Source organism: Eucyclogobius newberryi, unplaced genomic scaffold, assembly GCF_026437365.1.
Source record: "Eucyclogobius newberryi isolate DKJ021-1_F unplaced genomic scaffold, fEucNew1.0.hap1 SCAF_3, whole genome shotgun sequence".
NCBI classification, from domain to species: domain Eukaryota; kingdom Metazoa; phylum Chordata; class Actinopteri; order Gobiiformes; family Gobiidae; genus Eucyclogobius; species Eucyclogobius newberryi.
In genome coordinates, this window is record NW_027315945.1 from 19,008,542 (window position 1) to 19,028,738 (window position 20,197).

Consider the following 20,197-nt stretch of genomic DNA (forward strand, 5'->3'; position numbering starts at 1 on the left):
GCAAAAAATTAGAAAAGAAAGCTAGAAAATTCTCAAAATATTGTTATTTTGCCCAAAACAAAACTGAAATGCTCTACTATGTGCTCTACTTTAGTATATTAGTAACAAACTCATTGGCAGCCCATATTTCAAGTGATTTCTTATGACATGAAAATGTTTAAGTCATCTGAACGTGTTATTCCCTCGAAAAGAAAGATGGTTTAAGTGGCACTGAAATCTAAAAGAGTCACTGTATAACTTAGGACTTTTTGACTCAACTAACAGCTACAGGTCAAAACGATGTCCATCAGTGGAGATGTATTAGCAAACAGTAGTTTTCTGTTTAGTTTGTCATTTGGTTTAAACCTAAGACGTCTTACTCAGGTACGGTGTCTCTGATCTTGGCGTCTGTGATCTCTTTAAAGATGGCGGCCGACTGCACCTCCTCCAGCGGGCACATGATGCCGTACTCTTCGCACCCGTGGGCCTGCACCAACGGGTCCATCCGGTGAGGGTCGAACATGATGTTGTTGGGCGTCACCAACAACACCCCACTTACTGCACCCTAAAAGTACACACACAACAACAAAATTACTTTCTCTTGTATTTGAGGAAAATAAATTATTCTGTAACAAAAATAACTGTTTAATAACTTAAATAAACTAGAACTAATTCAAGCTTAAATGTTAAATTGCAAGATAAGGTATGTGCAATTTGAATATCCTGAATATCATTTTGGACAAAAAAGGCAAGAATATCCAAGACAATGATGGTAAAAGATCTCACAACAGGATCACAATTGGTCACCACAACAACAACAACAACAACAACAACAACAACAACAACAACAACAACAACAACAACAACTGTTTATACCACAAGAGATGAGCTAAATAACATGTCAACATTATCAGTTTTCTACTGTACATTCTCAGCACTTGAGATAATGTCTTTATCAGGTAATCCAACAGAAATAGTTATGTTGCACAAAAAGTAATCAAAAGTGCCCATACAGAACCAGAGGCCGAATCCATTTGAGCCCACAAATGTCCTAAATCAAGTACAAGGTATTGACTGGCAGCGCTGACCACTTCACTGCTTTCATTTGGTAGCTGGGAGTGATAGAGGTCTGGTTCGATAGAATGAATGTGGGAGTCCAGCCTAAACATTCACACATGGTTTTAGGAAAAGATGGTACAGCTAGTAAATATCTCTGTACGACAGCTGTGGCCCACTGCTCATTGGTTTTGAATAGATTATTATACCTCAGTCTCTAGAACAACCACAAAATCAGATTGCAACAGCAGTAATTAAAAAATGTTACCCGCAGAAATGCATGTCCTTCATATGGGTGTGTGTTTTTTACTTCTTACAAACCAAAAACAGGTTATTTCTGAATTCATGTGCATGCGTACATCTCCAGGATGGACCCTGTCAAACACTCTTTTTTGCAGTCACACAAAGAGAGGTGCACGGTGGCAAAGGCGGTTAGCGCTCTTGCCTCCCAAGAAGGAGATCATGGGTTCGATTCCCGGACCAGACCAACATCACATGATCTCTCTGGGTGGAGTTTGCATGTTCTCCCCGTGTTACTGTGGGTTCTTTCCGGGTTCTCCGGCTTCCTCCCACCATCCAAAGACATGCATGTGTTAGGCAAAATTGGTGACTCTAAATTGGCCCTAGTGAATGAATGTGAGAGTGAACTGTCTGTAATGTCTATGTCTCTGTGTTTGCCCTGCGATGAGTTGGCCACTGTCCAGGGTGTACCCCGCCTAAGGCCCGAAGTCACTGGGATAGGCTCCAGTCACCCGTGACCCCAAAAGGGATGGAAATGGATGGACAACACAAAGAATAAACCAAAATAGATGACTGAATACACAATTACTTTTGCTCAACAGAAGAATCTGTGATTATTTATAATGTGTGTTTTTGTACAGAGAAGTGTATGTTAAATGATTCCTTCTACATTCAGTGTCATGTATCAGACTTTTTAAAGTACACATGGCACTTCTTTTATACCTCTAGTAACAGTATTAGCATACATACATACATAGACTTGAATAGATGCCTTTTGGATACTTCTGACAACATATATATTTGTTTAAATGTAAGAAGTATTGAGCTGCAACTGTCTCTTTCATATCTCTTCTAATAATCCAAAGAAAAAGCTTACTTTTCCATCAGTGATGTACTTGCAGTTGATTTTGAGGAACTTCTCTGTGAGGGCCTCTTCCTCTTCGGAGGTGGATGAGACCACTCTGGACTGACGCAGAGCTGAAAACACGGGCGGCTGGACCCCTTCTGATCTGGGAGGGCCATCAGAGTCCTAGAGAGGAGCAGGGGTCAGAGCAGAGGGGCAATGAAGAGGAAACAGAGACATATATCAATACATGAATAACCTAAATCAACACTGTAGCAGCAAGATTTTTTTTTTAAACAGGACTTTGTATAAAATGCTGTTAAAGGCGGTATGGACGATTTTTCGGCGATTTGAGAACGCCGCACTCCCCCGCACTCCCCCGTGCGGACTGATAAAACACACACGTGCGTTTGTTTACTAACGCAACGGAGCGCATCGCATCGCTCGTCTCCCGTAGATTTCTGTCCACTTCTGCGTCAGCTCGAACTGTCTTTCTCAGTCTTCATTTTGCCCCGTACACTGAGGGAACTATATTATGATAGATCCATGCGCTTAGGCACGCGGAAACGTGGGGACGAACCGCACGCGGCTGCAGGTGAGCGATAGGTGCGTTTTATGATTGATACGTGGCAGGACTAATGATTTATCCACGCCACGAGGAAATATGATTAAAAAAATTGCTGAAAAAAATCATCCATACCACCTTTAATGCAGCAGAGGGGATTTATATTAAACAAAAAAAAAAGTCTGCTTTCCATCACTAGTCCCTCAAACATAATAATTAGACCTCAAAAGTGCCACATTAGCTTGAACTTCTGTTCTTTTTCCTACAACATGCCTGGCTACATTTATATCATTGTAGGCACACACCTATGACTGACCTGTAGACGCTCTGTGAATCATCCATTGAGTATGTACAGTAAGTCTATGTATGTATGTGAAAACGCCAGCAGGTGAATATATCTGTGCTGTTTCTTTAATGGCATGTGCAGTGAAATGTAAATAGATCCCCACATTATTGATGAATGTGGCATTTACAGTACGTGGCGTAAACAAATTAGTAATAATACAGTAACATTTTACAAAAGCATAAATATGCAGTGTGTGCATGTGTGCAATCCACTCTGTCACAGAGCAGCACTAAAAACCTCACTAGGTTTAATAATAGGGTCTACATACTGATTAAAAATGTGAATGTTTTCTCGCCAAAACAAGGAACAATACAATACCAATCCTTATCATAGGGTCGGCAATTGAGAAATCCTCTAAAAATGCTCCATAATAATGTGGTTATTATTATTAGCATTTATTATACTCTTACATCAGAGAGGAAGATTTATGAAAAAAATCCACTTGTGACCTGAATCAACTGTGGCATTTCACTGGGTTTTTGTTAAAATGTCAGAGAAAAAAAAAGTAGAATATAATTTTCCTTTATCAGTCCAATACCACCACAGTTAAATCCTACCCATATCAGAGTGCCGTTTTAAAAGCATTCCTGTTATGTCCTTCAATGCCATAACAGGAAAATTAGCAAACATATTATTATTACAACAACAGACAAACCAAAAGTGTAAAAAACTTAGTTGGCCCTGTCTGCTATTGGAAAATGTAGTTACAGCTTATTCATCTCTATTGAAATGGTGCGGTGCCACAGATGGTGAGTGTGCTGGGCTGGAAACACAAGGCGTGGTGGGTCTGCTGGTGTGATGTCTGTCTGAATGCTGTCTATGGGGACAAGTGACGAACTCAGAGACATTATGTAGGATCAGACAGGCTGGTGTGAGTGGGTGCAACGAAAGACATGACGGACCTGGAGGGGGGGCATACATATAAAAAATTCCCTTCTCACGCTCCACGGCTGGTCTCGTCCCTTTGCTTGAGGGTCCTGCGCTGTATTTTTGCTGATACTAGCACTTCACTTTTCTGGACTGAGATGTTTGATGTTTTCCAGGGATCTTCTGTAGCCACTTTGGGGGTGACTGCCCCGAGTGCTTCGATGCACCACTTTCACCTTCCATTCCAGTGTTAACCACATTTTAACACTGGAATGGAACCACATTTTATTTCGTTTCACACAAATTCTGCCATCACCGACCCACACAGCACCGGCAGCACAGACACTGACGGCCCAGGAGAGTGAGGGGGCGAGCAGTCTGCCAGCCAAAAATATGCCTCCGAAACCAGAACAAGAAATGATCTCAAAATGTTGTATTGTTGTTAAAATGGGAGAGTTTGGAACTGAAAATAAATCATTGAGGCACAGTAGTACAGCAGACAGGTCCTGGCTAATGCTCTTGTCTGGAAAAGAGATTCTGAATCTCAGTGGGACTTTCTTCCTTTCACCACAGAAACATTTCAGTTTTAATCTGCTTGTCATGCGAAAACCTGTCTATAAATACCCATTCCAAGAGTGTAGGTAGGACATTTGAATAGCTTATAACTGATGCATTCATCTGTGTCCTTCTTACACGTGTCCCACTTAAACCTGGGACACACAGAGCAGAATCAGGAGCCAAAACATGTCCGCCCTCAGCGAAAGGCTGAATAAACAGCATTGAATATTCCCTGTCATTACATCTGACACATCTGAAGACAGGATGCTATGTGTTGGTCACAAAATGACAGCCATCACACGTCCCACACTGTACATGAGAAAACACTGTCACAGTCATTTAGAAAAGAGCTGGGCGCATAAGACACAGAGTTAGAGCAGTTACAATTCAAAAAGCCATCAGAAAATCAGTCAAACTAAAAGGTAAAGTTAATGTTACATTAATATCACAAGTCCAAAAAGAAAGAACATTTAAGTGAATGAGTTATTTGGATTTTAAGGGTTTGAAACACATATTTCACAGCTGCTGGCCTACTCCATGATGTGTTTCCAGTTACATGTTGCTACTGGCATCCCTTGACTTCATCCTGCGCCTGGTGACACTGTACAACAATGATGGAATGGTGGCTCCTAATAATGTAGTGCGTTTCACTATTATTTGTGAAGCAAGTGCAATTCAATTTAGGGACGGTTTATATGTAGCATATTAGCTCATGCAACATTTTTAGGAAACTAGGACAAGATCATTTGACAGATTGTTTTTTAATACACAACTCTAATTTGACTTACAACGTATCCTGAAATGACCAGAATTTCAAGGTAAATTTTAACTGTATGACATCAATGGGAGAAAAAGAGCCTGCGCAGCTGAGTGGAGGGCTGCCGCAGAAATGTAGAGATGAAAGCGGTGCCACTCCAACAGAGAGTAACGGCTGTAGTGGAGAAGTAAAGGGGCATTTGAGGTGATGAGAAAACTCTGGAGAGAGGAGTAGGACGTACAGACTCAATAGGTTGCATCAACGTTTAGAATTTGATGATGTCACATGGAGGACAGGGGCACACACTGTGGGAGATTAATTGCTTTTGAAAGAAATATCCAAAATGAAAATCACTTAGGTTCAACCTTATGGTTATTTAAAGATTAGCTCCACAAACTTGCAATATTAATCTTATAGTTAAGACTTTTTAAATGATCAAATCTTTTGGGGCTGAATAATGGCACCACTTTCTAAAACTATTGTGAAAAAAGATCCTCTCACTTTTGTTTATTTATGTTGACAAAGAAGATGTTGGACAGGCCCACAGTAATGACAGAGATATTAAACCAGGTCAACAAATCTGCAACATTTAAACCGCTAATTCCACTAAAATTCTGACCTGTCTCCAGATCAGCTTAAAGATGTTGGATTTCAAAGGGCCATCTCTGATGGAATATAAATCATCCCAAACCAGCATGGAACAATGTCTAAAATTAAACCAGGGCTTTAGCACAAGGATTAGGGTCTCGTCTCACAGGACTCCACCAAATTTGGGCCAACCTCACCCCAGGGTAGACAGGGTCTTAACCAGTACAAAAGCAGGGCTTCTTACCATGGCTGAACAGGAATGAAAAATATTTAAAAAAAACAATAACTCGTGCATCACATTTTGGAAACCACTTGTGTGCAGGGGAAAGAAAAGCTGCAGCGAAAAACTAAGGAAAAATATGGCCACCAAATGGAGGAAGAAGATTTCATAGAAATCTACTGCCGGAGGCAACAGGGGAGGGCTGGCTCTGAGGTAGACAGCAATATAATATATAACAGCTTTGGTTAGGCTACACAAATCAATACATTTAGCTTCCAACCTAACACTCTCTATCCACATTTCAAAGCACAAGACAGGAAAATGTAAACTATATCGGTGAACATATAGCGTTTTCACTGAGGCGTGTCGATAAATATGAATAACACATGCTGTAACGTGTACATTAAAATGACACAATGTTTCAAGAGCAAAACAGATGATATCATTCTTGGCCGTCGGTGACATTACCGCTGTATGTCTACATGTTCTAATAAAGACTTCCTCGAAAGCCTCCAGCTAACACAACAGTCTTTGACCTTGACAGTAACACACGGACCATGTCGAAAAATCAATCTACAGCTCCACCTTGTGGGCATGGCCATGTTCTGCAAGAGAGAACAGACAATGAGAGGGATACATCAAATGAACAAGGTGAGAAGTCGTATAAAGTACACGCAGTATTGTTGGGAAATTCAACTTCAAAACAATGTAAAGCACTTTAGAGGAATAGACCATATGTAGTGAGTCATGTTGAACGACCGTGTGAAGAGGATGCTAGGTAAATCACAGAGCTAAATTGAGTGGGCAGGGATATGAATGCTTTGCTTGGCTATTCTTTCTCACACACTTTTCTTGTCTACCATCTGTCTCCACGTCATAACTCACCAAATTAAATTTTTTAGTCAGTGAAAAGAAATGCACTAAAGAAATTTACCAGAATACCAGAGGAAACGCAGAGAAACTCCATACATCACATCACATGATCTTTGAATAGAATCCAAGACTTTGTCACAAGGGATCAAGATTCTTTGGTTAATTGTGATTATTCAGGTGACGGTCACAATATAATCATAGGAATTAAGAACTAATAACCGTGACTATTTTAGCTAAATTTAGTAATTTCAATTCAATCTGTACTCCAGAAAAGTACACCTAAATACTATTTTGTTTTACTTTTGCATTCAGAAAGTCTGACTTCATAAAACTGGTCACAAACTAATGGAACAGCAATTCATTAGAAGGAATGAAATGAGTAAGGATTTCACTTTTGTTTTGTTATGTGACAACAATCCTGAATAATATTTATATTGTGTTTCTTCTCACAATGATTGTAACACAAACATTTGACATCCTTTACTTGTGACTACAAGAATAGGTTCTCATGTGATCCATATTAATGTTAAAACATACTGGAATATTTAAACAGTCTGTGCATTACAAGCAAACTCGAATATGTACACGTCTGTAAGATTATAGGTGTATTCATTGTCTTCAAAACGTATTACAGTGCCAGACCTGCTAAACTACATCCTAAAGGGCTAATTTTAGATTGTGACCCAGCGGAGGACAGGAAGGAAGGAAGTGAGCGGAGTGGGTGGGTGGCCGGCGAGATGCCAATAGTGTGGAGGTGATGGAGGTGATGGAGGTGATGGAGGTGATGGAGGTGACTGTGGAGACAGTGTGAGCCGCATTAAGAGTCAGGGCTCTGGACAGGATGAAGAGGACACGCCCTCCGTTTTAGAAAACCGAGAGGTTGAGCCTGCCAAGAAATCCCACGACCACAGCCGGGAAGTCCGACATGCTGCCCACGCACACACACGCACGCACACACGCGCACGCGCACACGTGCACCCGCGCACGCACGTAAACAAACGCACACTAACACACAAACACCACACAGCCGGCTAGTCCATGCCTGCAAGATGTGTTACTTTGTGCTGCCAACACCAGCAGCGCCAGCAGGCCGACCCAGAGCAGAGAGCACTGCCTCCTCCGTCTCTGTGCAACAAACTACATGTATTTACTATGCAATCAATGAAGTGAGTGCTTTTGTGTCAATCCCAAGCTTGGATAAATGATGAAGGCTGTGTAGCGCAGTGGTTTCCAAAGGGGGGTTTGCGAGATGATTTCAGGATGAGAGAGAGAGGGAAGGACATTCAGCATATTGTCCAAGCTGGAATCCAACTCATGACATGCGGCCGGCTGCACATGGAGTCTGGCATGTGTGCAATCCACTCTGCCACCTAACCGCACAATTTGATCTATCTTTTAATTAAAAAATTAGGTCCAACAACACAATTGTTGATTGATTTTGGGAGGCCTCAAAAGTTTGGCAACCCATGGTGTAAAGATGTAGAATAAACATCAAATGCTTAATCTTTCCCCACAACTATGGGCACACTCATCTTCATTCATTATTTAGATTTACTAATTCACACAGTATATATCTATAACCTATGTTATACGCACATGCCGTATTTCAAAATCAGCTGAAATTCCTCCCACGGTAACTAATTTCTTACCTGCCTACATTGTTTACACAAACCTCCCACAGACATTCATTTGGACTCTTGTTGTGATGGGCATAGCCAGAACCCAATTAGGCCCATGATAGATGATAAAAGATGCCAGAGCTTCTCTAAACAAAAACAGAAGAAGTTATTCACGTCCTTACTTGAGTTTCAAAAGTCAAAAATTCCGTGTGGTTGGTGGTCGAGTTGAAAAAATAACATGCACTAATAGGAAAGGCCCAGTAAGATGGACAAACAGGCACACAACGCCTCCACAAACGCAAAATATTGAGGCTGTGGTGAGGTAATGCTTGCTGTCCTCTTGTCCTCCAAGCACACTTCCTCTTCTGCACACAATAATTGCTGCCTGGCTGCCCGTCAGGGAGCTGGCTCTTGTTCATTAGTTCCTTTAAATATCAGACACAGCATCGCTTTTAAAGGCTTAATTTCCATGGCAGTCTCAACCCCTTTTTCTTCTTCTTTCCCCCCAACCTCGTCGAATATGTTCCCTTTCTTTTTTGCTCTCAGAGGCATGACCCAAATAGATAAGTATAATAAAAATGCTTTTATTTCAAGGGCGAAATTAGTGAGGAAAGAAACTGAGGTTTTGCAGGGCTGTGGTGCTGGTGGGAGGATGTGGGAACTTAAGTGACAGTGATGACGATGAAAGACAGCAGAAGCCATTTTCTTACAAAGTGGTGCAAAAAAAAAAAAAAGGGAAAAAAAACATGGTTTCCATGGAGAGCTGCAAACAGGGATCTTTCTTAAGTGAAAACTGCCCGATTTTGGTGGCTCTTAACGATTGGCTCATTCTGATGCTGCTGCAGACATTGTGGCTTAAGGGAAATGGCTCAAATTATCTGACTGCTGCTTGTCAGGACAGACTATGGGTTATGATGGGTTTAACTGAATGAGAAGAAAATGCAAGGAAAAAGATCTATCAAGCTGAATACAATTTAAACATAGACACCTTGGGAATCAGTATGGGGTTAATGCATGCTTTGGTTGACATAAATAGTAACATTTTAGATTTTTATCAAGTTTGTCTGGGCAGTCTATTAGAAATCAGCTGTCAAAATGCAATTCAATGTAAATACACCTTAAATGGTTGATGAAGAATGCTATCTGTACACTATAGATGTACATGTTTATGATGTTGCTATTTTAGTCTGGGTAAAAGACTTCATAACATGGTGAATGCAGCCTTGACAAAAATATATAAAGTACTGCTGCGCCTATTTTATGTTCTGTCCTCTAAAGTGTGGAATGTTATTTTCAGTTAGCACCTTCAGAATGACAATTAGAAAAGCTAAAAATGACAGTTAATTCATTATAGCGTTTCTGACAATATTTGCACTGCTATTACTTTAATTGAGTGGTCCGATTTGCAAGCACGACAGGAACATGAAATCCCCCCATGATGCCGATAGGCTGCTGATTTTTTGCAACCACGAAGCACAGTCTCGATCCGACATGGTCCGTATAAAACTCCTGCAGAAATAATTGGTTCTAATAAAAGTGTACTGCAGTGTTTGTTGAGTATAGGTGGTCATAATGTTATGCCTTATCACCGTTAACTTAAGTTTGATGGACGTTATTGCAAAAGCCTGTTTCGTTTTTCCCCCCTTTACTCTGCAGTGAGCATTGTTTGTGTGGTCAACATACCGTAACCTTGTCTAAATCGGCTTCAGAGGAAGTGGGGGACAGAGGGCTGATGGGGCTGAGGGAGGGGGAGCTTCCAACACTGGAGACGTACTCAGGATCAGGAACATACAGGACCTGCAAACACAAGGCACCATGTATTTACACAGGCCAGGCCAACAGACATGTACACACACGCACACGCACACACACACACACACACACACACACACACACACACACACACACACACACACACACACACACACACGCATGCACGCACACACGTTTTATTAAAGGTATACAACATAAAAATCCTTTAGCACAACCATAACATGCAAAAGGAAAACACAGAGGAAAAGTGATGATCATGATGTGAATGTGCTGTGCATTTAACATCCTGTATTATTTTTATTGCTAGATAGATTAGAAAAACAAGAATGTGTTTTTTTTATATTACAATGAGAGTAATGATGTACAAAGTCTAATCCATATATTTCTTTTATTTATTGAACTATTATTAGAGACCTAACCGGTGCCTCCCAGCATTTGTCTTTTGTAAAAGGTTCATTCACCTAAAAACATTTTGTTCCTAACACCATGTCTGTGTTATGCATGTCTCCATGTAATTTAATGAGAATACAGACAATAGCTTCTCGTATTAATTTCCAAACGATTTACCTCTGCATGTTAGGCCTGAATGAAAAATGAAGTACAGTGCTGCCGTGCCATGCTGATATAAGGCAACACAAAGGCCAGGACAATCTATAGGGACATTAATAATAGCCTTAATTAGACCGGTACAATATCTACAGCATGGTCGAGAAATACAGGTCAACTGCATTAAAACTGCTAATGTGGTTAAGAAGAGAACTAATGATTTTGTAAAATAAATAACCTTAAACAGATTTAACCTGGTTTAATACTAGATAATACAATATTCAAGGGTGTAGCTATAGCTTCTATATTGAGTTTTCAGTATTGTTTGCACAGTGAGAAAGACTGCCAATAGGATTGGCAAACAGGGCTCCACTCCAAGTGCAATTCAATGCCAAAAAAGACAAATATTATGATGAGAGTGTTTTAAAGTCACCTTACAGGTAAAAAATAATTAAGCATGTTCTATTCAAACAGATTCATATTTCAAAAATAATTTGTTTAAAATGCAATGTGAATTATGTTATTGTTGTGTGTCATTTGTAAAACTGACATTTGCCAACAATATGTATATGTGAATTGTGTAATGTACTTTCAAATGTGTCTTGTTTTATGTGGACCTCAGGGAGAATGTTGCTGACTAATAACTAATAGGAATCCAGAATAAAGAATGTGATATTAAAAATACTACAACATGTATAATTTTGCTTTGCATTAACTGTTATCAACAATAATGACTATAAAAGCCTGAAACAGTGTTCTAAATCCAAGTTTCTCTTTTCATTTGAATTGTGGACTTTGTGCTGCGTATATGTTTTTGTATTCAACATTTATTTTACCAGGCAAAATATAAAGAACAAATCCTTATTTACAATGTCTGTATGGGTGATATTAATATAATACTATGAATAGATATGTACACTGTATTTGACATTTAGATAATTTGAATGACAGAAAAAGATTCTGACAATATGAAACTTGAGTTAAAGTTTTGGTGAGACAGACATGCAAACGCAGTAAATGAGTCCCTTTTAATTAATAGTAAATATGCAATATGTGAACACAGGCTGTAATGAAGTAATGTTATGGTAAGACGGTTGTGCACACCTGGCCGGGCACCACGGCTCTGGAGAAAAGCTTGTTGAGCTGAACCAGCTCGTTGGGCGTGGTATCAAACTTGAGTGCAATGTTGTTCAACGTGTCCCGCGATTCCACCTGGACCACAAAATAAGAGAGCACACACACATCACACAACTGCTTAAGACAGCAAACTTCAATTTGAATTTAGACGAGAAGAGCAAAGGTATACAAATAATTGCATGTTTTCTTATTTAGGATTGTGGGAATCTAGCCAACAACAACAGGCATCAGCTGGGCTACAGACAAGAGAGAAAGCACATGCACACGACAAACGGCTGCTACAGAAACCAAAGAGGCAAGATACAATGATGGGAAAAGCCAAAAAAACAAGCTTGAATTGATCACTTTGCAAAGACAGAGATGGATTCAGCTTCACAGCCTTGCGCTTATGTGATAAAATGTGAATATATGAGTATATTTCTGTGATGTATTTTATCTGCATAATAGTGATATTTTATCTGCATCATTAGTCTAAGAGAAGAACGGGTGTGTGACAAACTGCATTTGTTTGTGAAGGTATCATAAAGATGGGCCAAAGAATGTTGCCCCAGGGGGGAGTTGCACCCCCCCTTGCAGGCTTGATCTCTACGGAAAAATACCAAGTGCCTTGATGTGAAGCTGACCAATGAGAAATGTGACCCGCCTATTCCAGAATATCTAATAAAACCAACCAGCATGGGAAAAAACGGGGTGAGACGCAGGAGGGTCAGCCAGGCTCCTTACAACGGCCTGGCTGACACAGCCCAGCGTTTTCTCCCATGCATGCCACACAAATGTCTGATATTTCTGTGTCGTTTCATATTCTAAGTTGAATTGTGTTCTCTATGTGTTAAGGAATAGCATCGGTGTATGTCTCCATCCCAGGACATTTTCTGGTCCTATCGAGCCGGACGACCAGCTGCCTTCGCGGAGATTGACGGGTGAATCGGTGAAGTCTGTGCACAGCTAAAGGAAGTCCACTTTTCCCGTGGCCGCCCATCGCACCTCATTCTCCGCGAGGAGAGCGCGTCGTTTCGAAGCAGCAGGAGAACACAGGCGACAAAGAAGGTCAGACAAAACTTTGTGTGTGAAAAAGAGTTAGCCATAAAACGTTTTATGCATTAGTTTGATATTTACTGGAAAAATATTGAAGGCTTTTATGCCCAGTTAGGCATTACTGAGGAAATATGTGTGAATGTAAGCGCTGTGCACGAGCGAAGTAAGTAAGAGAGAAGTGTGAATGTGTGAATGAGGATTAATAAGTGATTAACTAACAAGTGTGAATCACAATTAATCATACAAGGGTCACAAGGCGTTATTCTAAAATTTGCAGTCACGGGTGAATCTTTAAACACCTAGCATTATCTCCGGTGGAAAATCAATAAGAAATTCTACTAGAAGCTTGAGATATGACGTGTCTGTAAAGCAAGTAGCATTTCTCTCAGACGACCGAGACCACATAATGCCAGAATTATCACCCCAAACTGTAAAAAGACAAAGGAAAAGTCATAAGAGGATTTTGGAGGGAGACTTCCAGCGTGCTCAGATGACGTGGCAGAGAGGGGGAGATAAGGGGGGTCAAAAAGGCAGGAGAAAGGGAAGAAAGCAGCTCAGAGGAAGCTCTGAATGGGAATGAATTAGAGGAACTAAACCCAGCTGGTTTTAAATTTTAGTCTGTAGAACAAATTTAAGGGTTTTGTTTGATTGACAACAGTCAATTATAAAGATTTGATTAAACTTGATAAGAGATAAAGATGAATTCAGATTTTTATAGATGGCCAATTTTTTGGGGAACGTGATCACAAGACAGGACACTTTCTGTCCCCGACATAGAATACAAAAGTTGGGTTTTTACGGTATCATGTTTTTTGTGTGCACAGAACAAACCTATGTTTTGTTTTGTTTTATTTTTGGACTTGACGAAAATTATCTTTTTGGACTTAATGCATGACTAGATGAAAGTACAGGACGAAAAGACAGAAGTGTTTTTAAATTTAGAATCAAATACAGGCACAGGCCTGGGAAGTGATAATATGGGTAAATTAGTGACTACTGATGTTTTAGGACATAGAACGGGCAGTAAGTAAAGTGATAGTAAAAGTATATCAGTAACTTATTTATTTGTATTATCATGAGGAAACCTCGTATTGCAATGTAGACATGTTGTGGGCCGAGAGAAAAGGAGTGTGTTCAATGTTGAGAACTGTGCATAACTTTTTGTGTGTAAAAGTGTCATTTTAACACCAATATGAAAGACATGTTGAAAACTGAAAAGAATAATATGTTTGGCATGTGAGACAGTGACTAATGCTTTGATAAACAGGAGGGAAATGTGATAAAATGTGAATATATGAGTATATTTCTGTGATGTATTTTATCTGCATAATAGTGATATTTTATCTGCATCATTAGTCTAAGAGAAAAACGGGTGTGTGACAAACTGCATTTGTTTGTGAAGGTATCATAAAGATGGGCCAAAGAATGTTGCCCCAGGGGCGGAGTTGCACCCCCCCTTGCAGGCTTGATCTCTAGGAAAAATACCAAGTGCCTTGTGAAGCTGACCAATGAGAAATGTGACCCGCCTATTCCAGAATATCTAATAAAACCAACCAGCATGGGAAAAAACGGGGTGAGACGCAGGAGGGTCAGCCAGGCTCCTTACAACGGCCTGGCTGACACAGCCCAGCGTTTTCTCCCAAGCTTGCCATACAAATGTCTGATATTTCTGTGTCGTTTCATATTCTAAGTTGAATTGTGTTCTCTATGTGTTACGGAATAGCATCGGTGCATGTCTCATCCCAAGGACATTTTCTGATTCCATGACAGCTTATTACATGAACGTTCAACCGCTCAAACTCAACAATTGTTAACTAGATCAAATGTTTAATCAAAGAGACTGTTCTCAGCTAGTTCAAGGAAAAAACACACAGCACTGAGAGGCACTGCAATTTGAACTTGATTGTAATGGCATTTGATTTTGGGAAAGCATGTAAAGCCCAGTCAGCTGTGTGAGGAGAACAGGCTCCCATGGGACACAATGTGGTTGGCAAAAATGTGAAGTGACACGTACGTTAGTTCAACATCAAGTTAGTTCAACATCTATAGAAATGTAGAAGCTGTGGGCTGGTATTTCTTTTACAACAAACTAAACATACTTGCTGATACACAAAGATGTATTGCATTATTTGTACAAGAAAGACAATGTTGACGACATAATAAACCCAGGGGGAACAATTCAGCAGCAAATAACCACGCATTAAGAAAACAGTAAATGTACATGTTAATTAAATAGGTAAATGAGAACAAAATGCGAAGCCCGTGGATACACAACATTGACAAAGGACCATGATCTTTATATCAAATCATGGCTACGTCCTCAACTGCTCTAAGTGATGTGACCAATTTATGTGCAGCCATAGCTCACAATTTCTCAAACCAACTGTTAACAGCATATTTATAAAATGAAAAAAGAAGGTGTGTATTTGAATAGGCCGAGAAGGAAAACACGCCGTTTGTAATCTGAGCTACTGAGTGTGACACAGGTGCATTTGCTTGTCTTTACCAGTTAACATCCACACAACATAGATCCGCTCCACACGTCTGAACTAGTTTTAAGCATTTAACAAGCCCGGAGGGAGTTTAGTGAACCCAAATAAGGACAACAGCTATGACAGGAAGGAAGCACTTGGGAGAAATATGTTGTAGAAATGAAATTGGGAGCTCACAGGAGAGGACCCCAGAGTAAGAGGCGAGGTTGACTCAGAGCTGGTGTAATTAGGACAAGATAATGGCGCTGTGTGTTTTAGTGCAGCTGTCCCGGGATGTCTCTGTGCATGTTAGATATGAGAGAGCACTTTTTAACCTATCCAACTTGAAGAAGTCCAGTAAAGGGCTTGGAAAGCTTACAGCATGCTTGAGTAATCTAGCACTAGCAGTAATTTGAATTATTATGTGCACAAAAGGTTGGTGGAGATGTGTTGTGCAGTCATTTGGAAAGATGGATTCATTTAGCTGCCCAAATTCACTTAATTCCAAAATACTTGAAACGTTCTAGTCTGAATCTTGGCTTTTATTTTTAATTTAAAATATGATTTCCCCATGTCCAAATTGCCAGGAAATATTTTTCTTTTAAAGGATTTTTTTTGGCCCATAAACCTTTGGACTGGACAGTGCAGGGTGGAATGGGGATAGGGAAGGACATTTTTTGAGCCTGATTATTACAATTAAAATTTCAACTATCAACGTTGACATTTCAATAAGTTAGTTTGAGAAAGGTAATTGTTGGTGGTGGTGGTGTGAGGGGCTTTTAGTGCAGAAACACAGCCAAGCAAATGTGTCAGCCAGGCCAGTAATGTATTCAAATAATAAATAATTGACTAATTTTCAAATCAAATCCATGACACTGAAAGTAGTGAATATAATATAAGCTCTAAATGTCTTCATGATTGCATTCCTTCAACTCCCTGATTCGCGATCCATTCCGTGCAAATTATTATTACAATTTAACAATTTGTCCTTGTGCATCTATCCAACATTGGAACAAATGTTTTGTCAACTTCTTCTTCCTGTAGACAGGCAGACAGCTCAAAGTCAGGCAGAAGTTGACTAATAAAACCCAAACAGAAGAGACTGAGCGACAGAAAACTAGTGTCACTGTGGCGCTGAGAGAAGCAGACACAAACAGGGGGAGAAAAACATATTACACGTGGTACTGCGGAATGTTTTGTGCCACTGGGATATGTCTTAAAAACAAAAGTCACTTATAGCGAACCACGTGGAACAGGGAGCAGTGTGTAACAGTCGATGGATGGATAAAATAAATAACACATGAAAACATTATTGACGTCGTCTCTAATGCTTTCACTTGGTTTTAAAGGCATTTAAATACATGAAGTCTGTCCATTTCTAGTCTTTCTGCAACAGGAGTGAACAAAGTCCTCCTTCTCCAGCTCTGTGCGGGCAAAAGGGAAAAAGAGCAAAAGAGGTCTTTTGATCACAAGGAATTACGAGTCAACATTTCTTTTCCCGCTTTTCCCACGTGATCAGCACTTCTGTGGTAAGCGCACTTCCAGTCCAGTGGAAACGCCATTGGTTTAAATGGAGATTGAGGGAAAAGTCTTGCCGCTAAAACATGCTATAAAGTAGTTATGTGTAAAATAGCCAATGTTCATGTAACCAACAAGTCAACAATGCACCAATTCCCAGCCCTATATAAATGAATACAACCGGAAGAAGGTTGTATTAGTTAATGTTGTATAAGCCCATCTTGACACCACCATACCAAGACGGGCTTCCGGAATAAGGTGAATACAACAGTGCGGGTAATTTGTGATTTTTTTACGGGCTAATGGCCAGCGGGAGCAGGAAGCGCAAACATTTGACACAATGTAGGAGAAGACGTCGGTAGAAGCACTGTTCAGACGAGTTCCCTGTATGCTTCAAAACGCTTTGTGTATTACTAAAATACAATAGGTGTGGCAAGATTGTATGTTTTAAATAAGATAAGATACATACCAGCAGTATTGAACATTGTAGTTATTGGTATGTTTTCCAATTGGTATTACACCCACAACAATATTGTTCTCTCACTTCTAATACAACTTTTAAGTACATTTAATGATTATTTATAAGAATGAAGCAGCAGATACATTTTTTTCTTATCTTGCAGAAAATGTAAGGAATACATGACCGAAGTGAATGAACATTCGTAAAAAACTGGTCCTTAATATCTTCTCACCTAATTCACCATGCCAACACACACATATTGCCATCTTGTTCTTGATGACCATGGCATGAGCAGCTGCCCTTGGACACATCTGCTGACAGCATCGCACGCTGACATGATCCAACATCCCATCTCAGGATGATCGCCATGACCACCCGACAGGGCAGTGTGATAGATGTCCTGTGTCAGGTGGAGGAAGCGGGACTCAAACTCATCATCCTGTCCTGCTCATGCTACACCGTCCACCAAAAACTAACTATATATTCTTTTTACAGCTTGAGCAATAAACCAGGACTAATCAAATTATTAACAAGGACTAAAAAGGTCTTGACCAAGAACAAGTGAACAACCATATTCAGCCCCGCCTCCCCTAACTCCCAAAACGATCTATACTATACTACATTAACATACTATTGTCGCCTGATGGAAGCCAGGCTGTCAATCTGCACATTGGTCCCTCCGACCACCACTAATCACTCACACAACATTCATACATTGAGAAGGTGTGTGAAGTGTCTTGGCCGAAAAACACAACGTCTGCACTAGAGACACTGCCAACCCACAGTGACACCTGGTGTTCTCAGCAGTCTCCCATAGATGTGGGCGATACTGTCAAAAATGTACACTTCTATATTTTTCGCAGTATCCCGATAACGATATTAAACGATATTATGTCAATCCAAAAGAAATGTGTTAAAACATGTCTTCAAATGCATTCATGTTTTTTTATTAGGCTATAAAATTAATCCTTAAAGTGCAGAAATATATTTAAACCCCTACTTGAAAGTTAACAACATAACTTTTTGTTCATTTTTTATTTTGAATTAGCTTGTTTTGTTGCATTTCCTACCATAACCAAAATGCTCAATATTAAAACACACAGAAGTTCAATATAGTGCCCACCTCCCCTCCCAACCAGTGCTCAGACCCAACCCTAGACTGGACGAGATCGGTATTGACAAGGTGGCATGGCTTCTTGTGATATTACGCAAACATTATCAAATAGAGGTTATACATTTTATGTCGGTGTAATCCCTCATTCGTCCAGGCGTGTTCCATAGTAGAAAAAGCTTCAGTTGTAGTCATCTGGACTCAGTTTGAAAAAATAGACGTTTCGACTCTCATCCAAGAGTCATTGTCAATAAAAGAATTTAGATCGAGAACTCCGATATTAATACTGTTCTGTGGTAAGTCCCGCCCATTGGGCGGAGCCTTCCTGAAGTAAAAACAGTTCCCCCTTGTATCTACCGAGCTAGCCTATTCAGAATTTTAATGGGCTATTAGAATCCTCTTTGTCTTTGTGAGACCCTGGCTCAACCACCCTGAGTACCTGATTAGCATCTAAATGTCCTGGTCCTGGTCCTCTACCTTTCCAGGGGTTCAGTATACCATTATAGATACCAGGAAGATTGAATCTGAGCCCTCCATTTCTGTTTAAAGAAGGTCTTTCTTTTTTAACAAAAATAGCTTCCTTGACTCTTCTTTCAAACCATCTTTTCTCCCTGCTTAAAATCTTCACCTCACCGTCTTCAAACGAGTGATTAGAGGCTTCAAGATGGAGATGCACGGCACTCTGAGGTCCTGAACTAGTATTTCTTCTGTGCTGATAGAGCCTCTTGTGTAGAGGCTGTTTTGTCTCACCTATGTACCGTTCTTTACAGCTTTCTTCACTGCATTGGATCGAATAAACTACATTGCTCTGTTTTTGAGTCTGCAACTTGTCCTTAGGGTGAACCAGTTTTTGTCTTAAAGTGTTTCCTGGTTTAAAATAAACAGGGACTTCGTGTTGTCTAAAAATTCTCTGCAGTTTTTCCGACAGGCCAGAGACATAAGGGATAGAAACACCCTTCCTTCTCTGTTCAGTTTCCCTTTTGTCCTGCTTCTTGGTTCTCTTCACTCTGTTGAGGGCCCAAGCGGGGTAACCACAGGCTGAGAGGGCATTTCGGACATGTTTTTCCTCTTTCTTCTTGCCCTCTGAGCTGGTGAACAATGACTCTTGGATGAGAGTCGAAACGTCTATTTTTTCTTAACTGAGTCCAGATGACTACAACTGAAGCTTTTTCTACTATGTTATACATTTTAGATGTTTAAATTCACTGCATGTACAAGTGTTTTTAATTGTGTCCCATGAGGATTTGTGTGTGTGTGTGTGTGTGTGTGTGTGGTCGTTCTTTGGCCCGGGCCTTTGCTTCAGTGCAGCTCCAGGGCACAGCATTGATTCTCCCTCAGTGCTATTTGCAGCCGCCTCATCCATGAACTATTTATTTTTAGCTTTATAGCTCCTCTGTTGCCCGGCACAAAGGCAGAGCATGGGCCAGCTCCAGGTTTGCAGATGGACTGAGAGCGTATATTATTCGGTGATCTATGTGTCACATTGATAGGAGCATATGGTCATCACCGGTGGAAGCCATAGCATTAGGGTTTACAGCAGCAGTGACTGCAGCAGAATACATGTACGTATTCATGCATGTATCGGGCCACTATCATGTTATTAAGTAATATCGGTATCAGCCAAAATCACCGAT

The 20,197-nt window shown here is 40.3% G+C and overlaps 1 protein-coding gene across 6 annotated transcripts in view; it reads right to left on the reverse strand.

Moving 5' to 3' along the window:
* The window catches only part of oxr1a (oxidation resistance 1a), a 157,555-nt gene that overhangs the window by 14,972 nt on the left and 122,386 nt on the right, over window positions 1-20,197 (reverse strand). For 5 of the 6 annotated variants that reach the window (XM_072460819.1, XM_072460822.1, XM_072460818.1 and 2 more), the window contains 4 exons: window positions 11,936-12,043; window positions 10,196-10,309; window positions 2,153-2,305; window positions 360-544 (listed from right to left, as the gene is read on the reverse strand). In XM_072460819.1, the coding sequence (XP_072316920.1) occupies window positions 360-544; window positions 2,153-2,305; window positions 10,196-10,309; window positions 11,936-12,043 (560 nt within the window). The remainder of the gene's footprint in view (window positions 1-359; window positions 545-2,152; window positions 2,306-10,195; window positions 10,310-11,935; window positions 12,044-20,197) is intronic. The other variant, XM_072460817.1, reaches the window with a different exon arrangement.